We start from the raw sequence: 16500 nt of genomic DNA, 5'->3' as shown, positions 1-16500 counted from the left end.
ACTCCTTGCAAGTTGTCCTCTGACCTCCTTGCTCATGTAGTGGTATGTGCGCCCACCCTGACAAATGAATAAAAATATAATTTAAAAAAATCACTCAATGAATCGGTATAGCAGTGTGCTGGTTAGGAGGAGGATAGCCCCACAGGCACAGGTATTTGAAGACTTGGTCCCTGATAGTGGTGCTATTTGAGGCGGTGGTAGAACTTTTTAGGTGGAAGTACATCAGTGGGGGTGGGCTTTGAGAGTTTATAGCTTCCCTCATTTCCTGTTTGCTCATTCAACTTCCTGCTCCACTGCCTGCTGCCATGCTTCCTCCATCATTATGAATTTTCTGGAACCATAAGCCATCCCCTGGAGTCACCTCCTCAAACTCCTTTTCTTCCTTAAGTTGCCTTTGTTCATGGAGGGTTGTTTTTTTGGTTTTTTTGCTTTTGGTTTTTTTTTTTTTTTTTGGTTTTTCGAGACAGGGTTTTTCTGTGTCGCCCTGGCTGTCCTGGAACTCACACTGTAGACCAGGCTGGCCTTGAACTCAGAAATCCACCTGCCTCTGCCTCCCAAGTGCTGGATTAAAGGCGTGTGCCACCACTGCCCAGCATTCATGGAGTTTTATCACAGGAACAGATACATATCTGTTACAAGTTGCAATGAACAATTGAAGATTAACATTTTTTAAAATGTTCCTTAAAGTAGCTCCAAAACAGTCACAAAAAGGTGCTTGACACCACAAGCCATCAATGAAATACAAATTAAAACACAGCAAAGCAAGGCACAGTGGCACACACCTTTAATCCTTGTGCTCAGGAGACAGAGACAGGGGGACCTCTGTGAAGTCAAGGTCAGCCTGGTCTACATGAGTTCCAGGCCAGCCTGGGCTAAAAGAAAGACCCTGTCTCAAAATAAAATAAAGTAAAGTAAAATAAAATAAAACACAGTAAAGGGGCTGGAGAGTTGGCTCAGAGGTTAAGTGCATTTGATGTTCAACCATGGCAATGTAAATTTGGATCCTAGTACACACAACCACCTACAGCTGCAGATCCAAAGGATTTGACTCTCTTCCGACCTCTGCACACACATGCACACACCAAACAAATAAATAAAGGCAACCCAATTATCAAAAGCCCCACACTTATGACAGTGACAGAGTCTTCAGGACTCTGCTGATGGCACAGCAGTGGGAACTCCTTTAAGGCCTGTGAAGTACAGAACAGTGCAGAGACTTTAGAGAACAGTTGGCAGCTTAGTAAGAAATAAGCATTCGTTTGCCATATGATCTGGCAATTACATTCATTATTTAGCCAAAAGAGCTGAAAACGTATGTCCACACAAAGCCCACACACAGCTGTCTATAGCAGCTTTATTGGTAACTGCCAGACCTGGAAGCAAGATACCCTTCAGATAAACAAATGAGTGTCTATCTAGACAATGGGATATAGAGTATTAGCCAGTGCTAAAAGACAGGCACTATCAGGCCATGGAAAGGCATGGAGGAAACCTAAACCACTCATTTCTACAAGAAGCAGTGGCACTATGAAATAATTACAGACACCTGGTTCCTTACACAAAGCCTCTAAGTTGTTTGGAATTTCCTGGGTGAAGGAGCACCTATTTATTGTTCCATAAGGGGACAGCCTTGGAATGGGTCTGCTTGTCAACAGAGTTCCAGCTGCCAAGGTTACAAAGGGAGAGGACATAAGGCCGAGCTGATGGCCATCAACAGTCTAATCAAACTGGTGTCAGAAAGGCTCACAAGAACTCAAAGAAAGTGGGCTGTGGTAGTCATGTGTGTAATGCCAGCATTTAGGAAGCTGAGACAGTAGGAAAATCGGCTTGAAGCTAGACTAGTCTGTGAAAAGACCCTATCTCAATAAACAAACAAACAAAACCAACACAAAAAAGCCAAAGGACATGGCTGGGAAGCTCTGGATAGCTGAAGCTTGCTATCAATGCTGGGATTAAGGGTGACTGGCTCTGCTGTGTTTTAATTTGTATTCCACTGACGACATGTGTTGGATGTGTGGGAATGTGTGACCTGGCTGGACCTTGTCCTCTGCATGCCTTACTAATCATGTATCTTAGCTGTTTCCCCGAGTTCTGTGAGTGGTCCTGGCAAGTTGACTGAAGCTAAGGAGGACTGAAGGGACCCTGGAATCAGTGCTGATTACTCTCAAGTTAGGTGGCAGGTTGGCAGCTGAAATTGTGAGGCCTTCATGAAGCCTTCACCTCAGGCTCTGAGGCTACCTTCACCGAGTGTCAGAATAGAGTGAACTGCAGGGCGTCCAGCAGGTGTCTCTGGAGGACTGGTGGTGGTGGTGGTGTTTAATGTGGGGGTGAGGGGCAGGAAATCTCTCACCTTTTAATGTGAAATAGGAATGTTCTTCTACCTTGCCTGGTAGCACAGATCTACAATCATGACAACATTCAAGGCTAGTCTGAATAATACAAGGAGACTCATCCCCCAAAAACGGGAGGGAAAAAAGGCTGGTGTTGGCTAATAGGGTGCTTACCTAGCATTGACAAGGCTCTGGGTTTCGGTCCCAGCAATGGGAAGAAGGGAGAAAAAGACAGAGAGGGAAAGAAGATTTGGTTAGAATAGGAGAGGCAAATGATCTAGCATCACAAAGGACTGTCCTCTCAGTTGACTTTAAACTACTCTGTCAATAGGCTGAATTGTCAAAAGAACTAGCAAAGACAAACAGAATCCCAACAACAGCTGAGGAACAGGAGACATGTTGCATGAAATATTAAAAAGGCATTCCATGCTAGCTCAGGCTATGCTCTAGTAACATGGTTTCCCTGCCCCCAAGGTCTCCATGGACCCCATGCAGCAACCGCCCAACTCGTGTTTCTCATGTTGCAGATTCTGCTCCCATTCCTAGCCATCCACCTCCTGTAGTTAGCTGTCACAAATCCCTGTAATCCAGTAAAACCAAAACTCTAGAGGCTTGTAATTTATCAGTCAGATTTATATCAGTAAACTTTCAACCCACAAAACATCCACACAATGAACTCAGGAGCCAATTGATATAAGCTGCCCACCTAGATTGAACAAATTGTCCTGTATTAATCCACTCCTTCTATGATATTCATAGCTACCTGTGGGCTATTTAAAGCCACGGGGATTGGGTCTGTCCTTCTTCATCTTCTTTCCTTCTCCCTGTGTGTCCCTATCTGTACTAGTCTCTAAAACTCTCAGCCCACCTTCTTTATCCATTGCCCAATCACAGGCTCTAGCCTTATCTTGTGCCTGCTCTTACCTGCATATAGACAGCAATCCACAAAGACACATCAAAAAGAATCCTGCACCAGTGACTGGGGTATACAGAATCTTCTCTAGCATGAGTCCCCAACCTGACACCAGAATTCAGCCTCCTGCTCAGATGCACAGGACAGACTCACAGGACAGACACACTCTACCAGGAAGAATAAGTCTCACCCAAGTAGGAACCAAGTTGATGTGAAAAGTACAATCCACTTGGAAACAGAAACAAACTTCACAAAAGGGTAGAAAGGTTATCAAAAGTTGCTCCAAGCACATGCTGTCAGAGTCAGCAGACAAAACTGGGAGCGACGGATAGTGTGCGCTTGAATCCCAGCACTCCTCCAATTTCAGCACTTGGAAGGCAGAGGCTGGCAGACCTCCATGACTTTGAGGACAGCCTGGTCTACATGGTGAGTTTCAGGACAGCCTGAGCTACATACTGAGAGCCTGTCTCTAAAACAAACAAACAAACAAACAAACAAACAACCCCTCCTCCCAATTGAACCAGAAAATGAGGTCTACCCATTAAGGAGTAAGAGAAAACAGAGCAGAGCAAACCTGAACAAAGAATGAAGGCCGGGGCTGGAGAGATGGCTTGGTGGTTAAGAGCACTAGCTGCTCTGCCAGACTACCTTGGTTCAATTCCCAGCACCGACATGGCAGCTTGAGACAACCTGTAACTCCAGTTCCAGGAGATCCAATACTGACTTTCGACCTCCATAGACTCCTGTTTGCTTATAAACTCACCTAGGTGCACACACACATACACATAAAAATAATAATAACAACAACAATAAATCCTAAACAGAAAAAAAGAAAAGAATGAAGGAAAGAAGCAACCAAGACTGGGTGACTGATGGTGGACAGATCTGGAGACTCAACAGAGGAAGCAGGTTGGTCTGACATGTTCCACATGCCACAGGACACCAAAATCCACTTCCTCTCAGACTGGCAGCAAGTACTCCTGCTGAGCTAGACAGCGGAACTGACAAAGTCCACACAGAAGACATGCAGATGAGCCCTGGCCCTGTAGACCCTGAGAAAGGAGGGTATCCCTACCTAGGGGAGAGCAGAAGCCTCGTTCAGCCACTCAGCCAGCAAAGAGCAGGACTTCCAGGGAATCATAAAACATTACAATCTTTGAAAGAAAACACAGGAGGAACAGTGGGCAGATTTCTTGAAACAAATTAACGTTCAATGCCAAAGAAGGAAAGGGCTGGGAATGAGGAGCAGGCCTGCAGTCCCAACACTTGGGAAGCGAGGCATGGAGATCATGAGTTCCAGGCCACAGAGTTTTGGGGCTAGCTTGAACATACAGTGAGACCTCAGACTCGAACCAAGAACAGGGATAAATCGGTGAAAACTAAGGGTCTCTGCTCACAGAAAGGCAGCAGCAGGATGGCTGTAAGACAGGAATGTTAGCAATGCCGGTAAGTGAAAAGCTTAAGTGGGCAAAGATGGGAGAACACTTACAAACCATTCAGAAAAAAGCCCACAACCCAGGGGAAGGGCCAGGACAGGTATCCAGACAGGCACTCACTATAAAAAGGCAGCAGAATGTTAGGGGACCTTGGGTGAGGTATTCAAGTCACAGGTGTTACCCCGCTACATTCACTTGACTGACAAAGGAAGGAAGGGGATGCCAGAGAGCCAGGTGAAGGTGCCTACGCTGGGTGTGGTCACTGGCTGATATCGCAGCACCAATGTGAGAAGGAACAAGGCTGCCTCGGTGAAGGGAGCTCAGGGAGTTGAAACCTTCCTTCTCCTGAGCAGCTGGTGCCTTGCCCTGTTGCAGCAGGCCCCACAGGCTCTACTCTAACACTGTAGACTATGGGCAAGGAGCCCTCGCCTTGCTTCTTGGAGTCTAAGCTGTTGACTGTGCTGAGTGGGGAAACCACATCCCTGACTGCTGAGGCTCCTGTGAGCTTCCTTACACGGCTGATCTTTCCAGGGCAGCTCATGCCCTGTCCTGGGTGTAGACGATTCAGAGCTGTGTGGAATCCTGCAGCATCTGCCTGTTCTCAACATGGGTGTCCTACCTGTGTCACTGTGAGCAATCTCAGACAACAATACAACTCTGCACTGAGTCCCCCAGGTCCTTCAGAGAACTTGAGGATGTATGGTGAGTGTTGGGGACTCCCAAGAGTCACCCAAATACATGGTCTAACACTCAGCAGCAATTCCATGTTAGAATATGGCCTAAAGAAACTCCTAGAAACTTGCACTACAGATGCCACGCCACAGCTTACACATGGATGTAGCACTAGCAGTCGGGAAATGCAAACATAGGCCACAGGAGGACTGCCTTCCACACACGGGGACGGCATTCACAAATGCTGGTGAAAACGTGCGCATGTGCTCTATCAGCAGAATGCCACGAATGTAAACAGAATGCAGAACAAAGAACGGGGGAGCCTGCAACTCCACTTCTGGCATATGCAAAAAGTTTGTAAAAGCAGGGTCTTTTATACAGAGACTTGTATATCATGTTCTCAGCACTGCAACAGCAAATAGTAGAACATAAATGGACACAGACTCAGGAGTGGACAGCCAGGGTCCACCTCACAATGGAAGGTCATTTGCCTTATGTAGGACAGAAATGCTGGCCTACGTTGCAACATGGATGAACCTGGAAAACACTGTGCTGAGAGAAGCCAACCACAAGCACTAAAAATGTACTTATTCAAGGTCCCTAAACCATCAGACACACAAAGGCAGGATATGGTACAAGAGTCTAGGGAAAGGGTGGGACAACCAGTGCCTCATATGGTGAGATTGTTGGGCACCTCAGAAGCATTAGAGAGGTTCTTAACCCAGAAGAATGGCAATGACCTCATGTGAATCCATCTCAAAAACACAGCTGAGGGAAAGAACATGGCCCTCAAGAATATACACATGGACTCATGGACTTGTCATAAACACCAGAGTCTGTCCTATAAGAACACAAAAGAGGGCTGGGGAGATGGCTCAGTGGTTAAGAGCACTGACTGCACTTCCAGAGGTCCTGAGTTCAAATCCCAGCAACCACATGGTGGCTCACAACCATCTGTAATGAGATCTGATGCCTTCTTCTGGTGTGTCTGAAGAGTACAGTGTATTCATATATAATAAATAATAAATCTTAAAAAAAAAAACAATTCTAAAGAACACAAAAGAGAGAAAACTGAACAGAAAAAGACAACAAAGGTAGAATAGTCAGTTCAAGTAGGGGCCCAAGGTCAGGGCAAGGTGGGACCCAATCTATAACACCAAAGCCCAAACCCCTCCAGAGTACACCTTCATCCACTTAATGACCTACAGCCATGATCTTTGTGTCTAGTTGCTTGAGCTAAAGAGTAGCCAGTAGGGGTGCTGGCCGGAAGGGGAACAACAGAGCAGGATGATGCCCTCACTTTTGTCTCAAGGATGTTATTTTCAGGAGTTGGAGAGTTGGCAAGAGGGAGGGACAGCCCCAGCTGCACCACCAACCATGACTTGCTGCTCACTTCACCTTCAATTACTGGCTCTGCTTTCTGCTACCAAGAAATGTAGGGGAGGAGCCAGTGGATAACTGTGGAATCCGGAAAACAGATGGCTGCTCTCCTGCATTCCAAGTAGAAGTGGTAGGAGGGAGCATGGGGGAGAGGTAGCTGCAATACGGGTTCTCAAGTAAGACCAGGTTCAAGCCTGATGGTGCTAAGCTTCCATGCCTGGAGAATGGGACTAGGGCCTAAGGGTCCCAGATGGGATGGGGCACTGATTAAACATCGAAGAGCAAAGCCACAGGCCTGGGTCACCTTGAGCGTGGATCAGTCTTGTGCACAGTATGACGTTCTATACAAATGGGCTGTCTAGGACCTGGAAGAGCTCACCTGTACATGGCTGCCTACTTCCTCTCCAGAGGGGCTGGAATGCATAGCCTGTTCCAGTGGTTCTGTGGCAAGCTTCACAGAGTTCTGGATCCGCTCCAGCATCTGCCTCTTGTCGGGATCTGTTGTCTCACTTAACTTGATTGAAAATGGCTACAACCACAAGAACACATCAAACCTGTCAGGCCTGGGCAGAGCACTGCATCCTAAAGCTGACTCAAGGCATTAGAATACTGTGTTCCCCACTGTTCAGACTTTAGCTCCCAGTTCAGGTACATCTGCTACCTTTCCTCATATGTAGCTAGTTAGGACGCTTAAGCTTATTGAGCAAGTTGTCCCATGCAAAATAGGCATAACAGTACAGCCAGCAAACCCCAACAGCTGGAGCTCACCTTCATGTCAAAGGTGCCCCATTCCCCGAGTTCCCAGTCCAGTCAGACCAAAGATAGCTATGCTCTAACTTCAGGTCTAATTTCTTCCCAGGGACAATGCCATGAGCATACCAGATTGTTACTGTAGTTGCTAAAGGTGGTGTGTGACAGGAAACAGACTGATCCAGCCTCACCGTAGGTGTGATGGTTTAAAAGAGAACTATCTCCTGTAGGCTCTGGTATTTAAACACTTGGTCTCAAGGTGGTGGTGCTGTCTGGGGAGCTTTAGAGGGTACAGGCTCTGGGACCTTAAAGTCATGCCCTACTGCTTCCAGTCTGCTCCCTCTGCACTGTGCTTCTGTCTGAGGATGTGAGCTCCTGGCTTTCTGCACCTGCTACTGTGCCTCCCTGCCATGATGGGCTCATGACTCTGGAGCCATAAGCCAGAATAAACAGCAAGTTGCCTCAGTCAGTGTTGAATCACAGTAATAGGAAAATAACTAAGACACATCTAGAAACTCCACAGTGAAAGGAGGCTCGTTCAGAGCAAAGGTGTGGACGTGGGGAGAACGTACTCAGTAGAAGTCACAGCACCATGAATACCATGAGGACGTACAGACCAAAGGTCTGCCTTGTGGTCAGAATGGGGCATCAGATTGCTTGTGACCTTAACACTGAGGACCAGACAGCAAGAGGGATGGAGATGCATCAGGTATTTCCCCTAAGTGACACTATAGAGCCTATAGAACTCTGTCCTGGTGACTGTCCCGTAGGCCTGGAAGGGGCAACACTTGCTGTGGCTTTGGGGCCCCTATGAAGCTGGGTTGAGTCCTAGAAAGGGCCTAAGAGGCACTAGGAGGAGGCAAGGATGGTATCCATGGCCTCTACCTTCATGGCATCATGAACATCCTTCAGGAGCTGGGCAGCTGGGGGTTTCTGCTCCCGATACTGCTCAAACAGGTAGTTCTGCCGCGCCCGCCTGATGATCTGTAGAGGTGGGAGACTGGTTATGAACAGAGTCCACTCCCTCCCATGTGCAGAACTGTTCTTACACTGCAACTGAGTGAGGGTCAAGAGGCATGAGGACAGCCACAGGTCCTAAACACTGTGGCACTGTGGGACACCATTACCACCCTTCCTTCTGTACCTGCAAAGTGGGGCTGAGGTGACCATCTGAATGTTTAAGGGCAGGTCACTGAGGCCCCAGCTTTCTCAGCTAGCAAGATATAGAGTGGACCTGCTTCCACAAAGAACCAGGAGTTATGGACACTTAGCCAATGCCCAGAATCTGCAGATTTCTCGAAGCATCTAGGCGCCTGTCCAAATGACTCTACATCTGCATAAACTGTGTATCAGTTCACAGCAGGGACTCAGTGATTATTAGCTCAGACATGCGCCTGCCTCCCCTCCAGCCCATCTGTCCATCCATGTAGCCCTGCAGTCCTGCAACTCCTTATGCAATCCATCCTGGCTCACACTCAAACCGTCCAGTTTCAGCCTCCTAAGCAATGGTCAGCAGCTGGATTTCTAGCTGAAGTCCTGCTTCCTCTCAGGTCACCCATCAGGTCTGAATGTTAACACAGGCACCCCTACCTTATCATCAATGTCGGTGATGTTCATGCAGTAAAAGACATCATACTGGAAGTAATCCTTCAGCACCCTTCTCAGGATGTCGAAAGAGATGTAGGACCTGAAGCAGTGGAAAGCACAGTTCCCCAGTTGGCACACAGTGCCTGTTAAGTTTGATACTGCAACAACATGAACAGACTGAGCACCCTAAAACTGAAAACACCCCCAAATCCCAAGTTTTCTGAGCACCCACATGATGCCACAAAGACAAACCTCCATGCTATGAAATGTTTCATGAACAAAACTGTTAAGAATTAAAATTACCTTTAGACTATATATATAAGATGAACATGAAATAAGTAATGCTATGTTTTAGTATGGGTTCTATCTCCAAGACCTCCCATTTTTATGAAAATAGTCCAAAGTCTGAAAACCTGTGGCCCTTAGCACTTCTGGACCAGTCACCTGGGCTAAGGAGATCAGGCTTGTTAGGGGCAGGATCCTTGGTTTTTACCCCATCACCCAGCAACTCTGAAAAGTCACACCCATTAACGTGTGTATCTGTGTGTGTAAGGGAAGGGGTCACAGCCCACTACAGCTAAGGTCTGCACGTCGTGTACACATCATATGTCCACTGGGGTAGAGACAGTGTCTGAATAGATTCCAGGATGGCAACCACAGGCTCTGTGTACTTCCCCTTGCGCTGCCTTTAATTCTCCAGCAGTACAGATCCCAAGCCATCGGACCCACCTGGCATGTCCCATGTGAGACGCATCATAGACAGTCGGCCCGCAACAGTACCACGTCACCTTCTTCCCATCTTGAGGTATAAATACATCCTTGTTAAAAAACAAGGAATTGCCATCACCAGAAACTCAAGACACTCCACAGGACAGCAAGAGGAGCCACAGACAGCATGCTAACTGATGGCTGAGGGCCATTTATTTATGAGCCAGAACCTGGCTTTGAATTCACAATCCACCTACCTCCACCTCCTAAATACTTGGATGACAAGTCTGAGCCACAACTAGCAAGAACCTCCTGTCTCCTGTTCTGCTGATAAAAGTCATGGCGGTCAATAAGCTGTGTCGTGAGAGTCTGGTGAGGCATCCTCACCCCTTCCCTCCCTAGAGCCCTCTTCTTCCTCTTCATCTTCCTGTTCCTCTTCCCCCTCCTCCTCATGGAAAAGGGAATAAAGTTGCTGTTGTAAAAGTGTTTGCTTAGCAAAAACTGCAGCTAACAAATACCAGCCTGAATCCTAACTGCTCTAGACAACCACCTGGGGAGGTTGGCACTGATGCCATCTTCTTCAGATAAAGAACAAAAGACTGAGAGCAGCTAGCCAAGGTCTGACCTTCCCAGAGGAGCCTGGCTAAGTGGTGAGAGCATCCAAATACTCACAGACTTCTCTGGGGGTGTCACTGTCAGTGAGTTACAGAAGCATATGGGACCTGTCCCAGACGTGTCTCCTGCTTGCCGAGCACATGATCAAGCATTCAGCCAGGGTCATGGAGAGATGAGCGCATACTGCTCTGACGGACCTGAATTCAGTTCCCAGAACCCATGCTGGGTGGCTAACAGCTATCTGTAAGTTCAGCTCTAAGGGACCTAAAGCCTCTGGCCCCTGTGGGCACTGAATGAATACATGCTCATACCTCCACACAGACACATGTATATATACATAATCAGAAGTAAAACATAAAAATAATAATAATAGTAACAACCCCACAACTGGAGAGCTTTCTGAAGCCTGCGGGTGTGAGCTAAGCATAACAAACTATGATGAGCCTATCAGGTCAAAAGGCTGTACTGGCTTCCTGGCACATGCTGGGGCTCCAACACCACCTGGCTGGTTTGCCATTTTGCCTAATCTGCTTGGCTCAGGACAGTGTATGATAGCCATGAGTCCTCCTGAAAGCAGTCAGCACTTGGCTTGGCTGTTATGACCTTGAACACTCAGGCCTGGCCAACACTAGGGAGCTAGCAGGCAGACTTCCCCAAAGCATCATGTACAAGTTATCTGTGCCCTAGTTTCAGAGCACAGCTCTGTCTGGGTTGCTAAGGCAGAGGAGTAACAGAAGATGCAGAGGCCATAGTACAGCACTAGAGTAATAGGACTCTGAGCTTAAACTGAGGAAACATGGGAGCTATGTGGTTAACAGACTATGGTTTGTCCTATAAGGGCACAGGGCACCCTAGCCTTCTTACCTTGTTCCGGGTGAGGCTATTATACAGACGGAGCCTGCAGGGCTCAGTCCCTGCTGGGGGGGACCACTGAGGCTGCACTCGCCGGCCTTTACCTGGAGGCAGAAGAGCAGAAGGGTCATATGGCAGCATCCTGTAGTACAAGCGGGTCACCTCTGGCTCTCAACACCAGGGTCGAACAATGGCACTTGTGCTTTTGAGACAGATTCTCACTTTGTAGCCCCGAACCAGGCTGTTCTAGAATTTCACATATAGTTCAGGCTGGCCTCAAACTAAGGATTCTTTGGCCTCAGCCTCCTCAGTGCTGGGCTTAAAGGCATGTGGTTTGTGATTTTCAGTTCACATACTGCTGCTGCATCCCAACAAACAAAACTTCCAAAGAATACCCACGTGGCATGCCCCATACCTCCTACCACCCTTTGGTCATGCACCCATCTAGTCACACACTGCTGTCCATGCCTCTGGGTCTCCACAGGCTCTGACTGGCAGTGGCACTGCAGCCCTGGATGCCCCCAGCTCTCAGGATCCTTTGCCTGGGCAAAGTAAGAGTCTGTGGACACTTTGTGATACATAGGCCACCTCCTAGTCACCAGGTGCAACAAAGATCAAGGTAAGAATGGCCTCCAGCCCCTGCTTGTCTCTGGCGTCAAATCTGGCTTGGCCCCACAGCTAGACTGACCCTAACCTCTGAATACAAGTCTGTTGCACCCCACCCTGACCCAGGCTGGTTCACACTGACTTGGTGGCCCAGGTTCTTTCTCCCAGGCAGTGCCTGCTCTCTGAATAATCAATCTTTAGCATGTATCTGAGGCCTGAAGGTCTTTCCCTGAAGACAGACCTGCTTCTAGAAAAGTTATCCCTAATCTGCATTCCTGGGTACTCTGATATGTCACAAGGGTGATACTTCAAGCCTCACAATCTCAGTCCAGAAAAGCTGACTGAAGCCCAACAGGAAACCATGTGATCATCCACAACCTGCCCATGCTCTGTCGAGCATACCTGCCTTCCTCCTTAGTCCTGCCCAGAGCCAGGCCCTGTGTTGCTCCCCTATGCAGGTCTACATGTATGGATCTCACTTAGCCACCTGTGGTAGACTGTAATGCACCTTGGTGTCCAGTCCCTCAGCCCCCCTCACCTCTGCTAAGCAAGGCAGAAAGTCTTAAGCTAACCTGGTCCTGTTCTTCCCTTATCATGGACACTCCTCTTGCCTCTGGCCACCTCTGACTCCTATGGAACACTGCCTTTAAGTCACCACACCTGAGCAGGTCTACCTGTTGATTCCATTTTAAGAGTTACAGAGAAATTTGTTATGGGCACAGGCCATTTCCAGGCTCCATCCTTGGCCAGATCATGCCAGACAGAATAGAGGAGGCTGGTAATTAACAGGCTAAGAACAAAGGGGAGGACCATCACTGTGTGGGGGTAGATGAGGGAGGTGATATCGGTCAGCAGCAAGCAGTTCCTTCCTCCAGGTAAGTGTGGGATCCCATCACAGGTGGACACAAGCTGGGATGGAGGGAAACTCTAAACCTTCACCAGGCACTAAGCTCGGTCTCAGCTTACCCTGAGCACACTAGTACCTGACCAGAAAGTATCTCAATGTGATGGAGGATTCTGAAACTGTCCTTCCTCAAAAGACTCAGATATGACACCAAAAATGGAGGTGCTGCTGTATTCTCACAAGAAGAGACACTACCAAGGGCTGCTATACTGAAGGCTGCCACAGCCCCACAGCCCCACAGCCCAGGCTTTAAGCTCATCCGACAGAGAAACATTCTGGATTGAAAAAGGGTGGAACAGAGCAAGATACACATCAGCCTGCCTTGTGCAGGTTCTCTGGGTCAACAGGGTGCACACAGGTGAGGTTCTTAGGCTCTCCCTGAACCCACAACTCAATGACCCACAGCAGTTTCCTAGGTGTTGTCAGCCTGTTTAGGTTTCTTCTAAACAGTCCCACTCCAGGCTAGGCACCTGTGATGGCATGGGTCCTGGTACTGAAAGTGTCACTGACTATAAAACAAGCAGCTTTGTAACACTGACAGCCACACTTTGAAAATAGGATGCAAGAGGCTGGAGGTCCAAAGATGGAGAAGCTTCTGGGAAGCAACAGCCAGCCCCAAGAGTGTAAGGTAGTGCAGGTAGCTTGAGCCTCACGTCCAGGTGAGAGCGCCCAAACAAGCTCAAAGCCCTAGGATGGAGTGAACCTCCATGCTGAGCCACAAGGGTGACAGAGAGAAGGATGGTGGCAAGTGGGCTGGCTCCTTGGGAAGGGAACCACGAAGGCTAAAAAGAACATAGACATTTTCCATGTATGAGAGGACACTTTGCTGCTAAGGCCTCAGCCTTGAGTAGGCGAGGGTAGTGAAGACAAGATGAGATATGGTTTATGTAGAGCAGTGGGCTATGTTGTGGGCTTGAAGTGAGGAAGTGTCCATTTGGAGAGCATGCTTTAGAAGACACCTAGGACAGGGAGAATTCTAATCCTCATAGCTGTGTGGAGGCAGACAGAACTACTGTCAATCCAGAGACATGATGCAGACACTGGACTCTGGAGCCTGGGCATGCAAAAGCCAGTAAACGGTTACGGGCAGCCTAGCTCTGGCCTCCTTCTTCCCCAGCCACACTTTTGTGTATATTTACTTAAGGGATCTGACTTAATACATTTTCTTCATGCCGGGCAGTGGTGGCGCATGCCTTTAATCCCAGCACTTGGGAGGCAGAGGCAGGTGGATTTCTGAGTTCGAGGCCAGCCTGGTCTACAGAGTGAGTTCCAGGACAGCCAGGGCTACATGGAGAAACTCTGTCTCAAAAAAAAAAAAAAATTTCTTCACAAGATTATATAGCTCTGTCAGCCTTGTGGGCAGCTGTGGTGCAAGCAGCAGCAGCACAATCCTGTCAGTGCTGTCCTGGTCCATCTTCCACTCAACAGCATCCCCCAGAGAAGCCTCAGTAGATAGTGGCTGACTGTAGTGGGAGACCCTTCTCTTCATGGGTCATGAGGACCCTGAGAAGCAATGCTCTGCTGTGTCCTTTGGCACAGATAGCAGTGTCTGTTTGGTTCTTCCCAGGACCATAAAGGAAGCCTAGATGGGTGGCTGTTGAGACCAGGGCCCATCCCTGATCTCCTTCCTACTGCCATAACTTGGAGTTGGGACAGTTTTCAATCTGACTTCCTGAGACCTTTGGAGAAGACACCTGGTGCTACATATGACATCTGGAACACAGTTGATACTTGGGACACAGTGCTGGACACAGGAACAGCAGAGGTCCAGGGAAGACTATCTATGCAGCCACACCTCCCACCTAGGCTGCAGCAGGGTTTTACTTGGGATAATCTAGAAAAATCAAGACATCTCCTGACTCTAGGAGACCCTTCAACATGCTCCAAGTTCCCAAGCCTGCAAAGCTCCAAGGAGGCCACCAGCAGGGACTACCATAAATCAGCACTCAGTCCTCTCCACATAAAGGAGAAGTGTATTACAGCCAAGGGAATCTGGGGCTCAAGGGTCTTAGGCAACTTTAGAAACGAGCACTCACAGAAGGTAGCATTCCCATATGGCTAGATTGAGATGACAAACCATTTGAGTCCTAAGCCAGAGCCTCTCCAGTAGTGCCTCCCCATCCTAACAACTATGCCCAGGGACACCAGCAACACCCACAGGCATGACTGATTTCATCTCAAAGCATAGACAGGAGACTTACATGTTTTTTGAAAGTTCAATGTCAATGAATACAGCTCTAATATTTAGTGACATTGTACCTGAAGAGAAACAAACATAACCTCTGGGATTAAAGACAAGAACCAAGAGTCACTGATAGCAAAGCATTAGGTGAACTCCAAGACAGGCCTGTAGCAGCATCTAGTATGGCCCTGAAGTGGTCCCAAAGTAGCTCTGAGCCACAACACATTGGGTACATGACTTCACCCTTCCAGACCCAACAAGCATGGCTTCTGCCCCAAGGGTGGGAACACTTGACTGAAATGTGGAGGTGAGTCCCTTGAAGGATATCCACTGCCCTGCAGCACCTCATGCCCTTGACCTTGGAGCAGAGGTTCACTGCTGTTACTCACTTGCTTGGAGCCTGCAGGGCTCGCCTCTGCTTTGGGGGCCACCCAGGAGCGCTTCTATGTGCCTGAACCACCGAGCCACGTGGAAGAGCCTTGAGTCAGCGGGAGGGGCCGAGAGCTGCCTGAACACGTCCACATCTGCCTGGGATAGGGAGTACCCCTGGATATAGCTACGCGTGCTGAGGTGTTGGTCCAGGGCCTGCACCCTGGCTGCCTCGTCACTAATGCTCAGAATGGACCTGTAGTCGGCAGCTGCAAAGACAGAGGGCACAGGATGTCAGGCAAGAGGGCAGGCAACCCATGACATCAGGCAGGCAGGCAAGCAGGCAGAAGAGCACATGTCAGGCAACTGAGTAGGGGAGATACAACATCAGACAGGCAGGCAAGAGGGCATGGGATAGAAAAACGAAGAGGTCACAGGATGTCAGGCATGTGCACAGAAAGCTGCCAAGGAATAAGAGTCAGACAGCTGAGTTTGTCAAAGCCCTTTCCTGCATGTCAGACATCCAGAAGAGGAAGAACCACAGGGTGGGCATGCGGAGAAGTGGCTGGCAGGAGGAAGGCAGGGTGACAGTGGAGCAGGTCAGGTTTCCTCCTAGAGCTTTCTGGAAAGGTTTCACCTGTATACTGAGGTGGTCTGCAGTGCCATGAGTGATGGTAATGCCAGGGACTGTGTACTTTAAACTGGCTAACTTGGGTCAGGCATTTTGATGTATACCTTTAATCCCAGCAAAGGTAGGGGCAGACAGATCTCTGGGTGACGTAGCTCAGAGTACTTACCACCAAATATATGCTCTGGGTTTGAGGCCCAGCACCACAAAATAAACTAATCAATTAATGAAATGACTACTTGTATGCTACAGAGAGGGGAGCAGCTGAAGAGTCCTCAGCATATGACAGAGCCATGCATAAGCCATGCACGGAACAAACATGGCTTCCAGATGCAAAATACCACATCCCTGCCTAGGTTTTCCAAACCCACTAAGAGTGCTCAGGGATGCCAGGAGGAACTGTTCTGAGGACACTTGACCCCTCCACTGGGGCACCTGCTACAAAGGGTATAACAGCTATGACTGCCATCACTCACACCCCTGAGAGTGGACAGGCTCTAGGGAATGTTCTACATGAGCTCCAGGAGGACAGAACTCTACGCTTCTATCATGGCTGGACTTTTACATC

The 16500-nt window shown here is 48.5% G+C and overlaps 1 protein-coding gene across 2 annotated transcripts in view; it reads right to left on the bottom strand.

Annotated features, from left to right (window-relative positions):
- The window catches only part of Cars (cysteinyl-tRNA synthetase), a 46255-nt gene that overhangs the window by 24231 nt on the left and 5524 nt on the right, over positions 1-16500 (bottom strand). The window contains exons 2-7 of one of the 2 annotated variants that reach the window (XM_028770958.1): positions 15325-15573; positions 11256-11347; positions 9798-9886; positions 9072-9168; positions 8367-8465; positions 7111-7260 (exon numbers count right to left, since the gene is read on the bottom strand). In XM_028770958.1, coding sequence (XP_028626791.1) covers positions 7111-7260; positions 8367-8465; positions 9072-9168; positions 9798-9886; positions 11256-11347; positions 15325-15573 — 776 coding nt within the window. The remainder of the gene's footprint in view (positions 1-7110; positions 7261-8366; positions 8466-9071; positions 9169-9797; positions 9887-11255; positions 11348-15324; positions 15574-16500) is intronic. The other variant, XM_028770959.1, reaches the window with a different exon arrangement.

The sequence above is a fragment of the Grammomys surdaster genome, unplaced genomic scaffold (genome assembly GCF_004785775.1).
Source record: "Grammomys surdaster isolate TR1022 unplaced genomic scaffold, NIH_TR_1.0 205, whole genome shotgun sequence".
Taxonomy (NCBI): domain Eukaryota; kingdom Metazoa; phylum Chordata; class Mammalia; order Rodentia; family Muridae; genus Grammomys; species Grammomys surdaster.
This window is presented reverse-complemented; position numbering and strand designations above follow the sequence as displayed.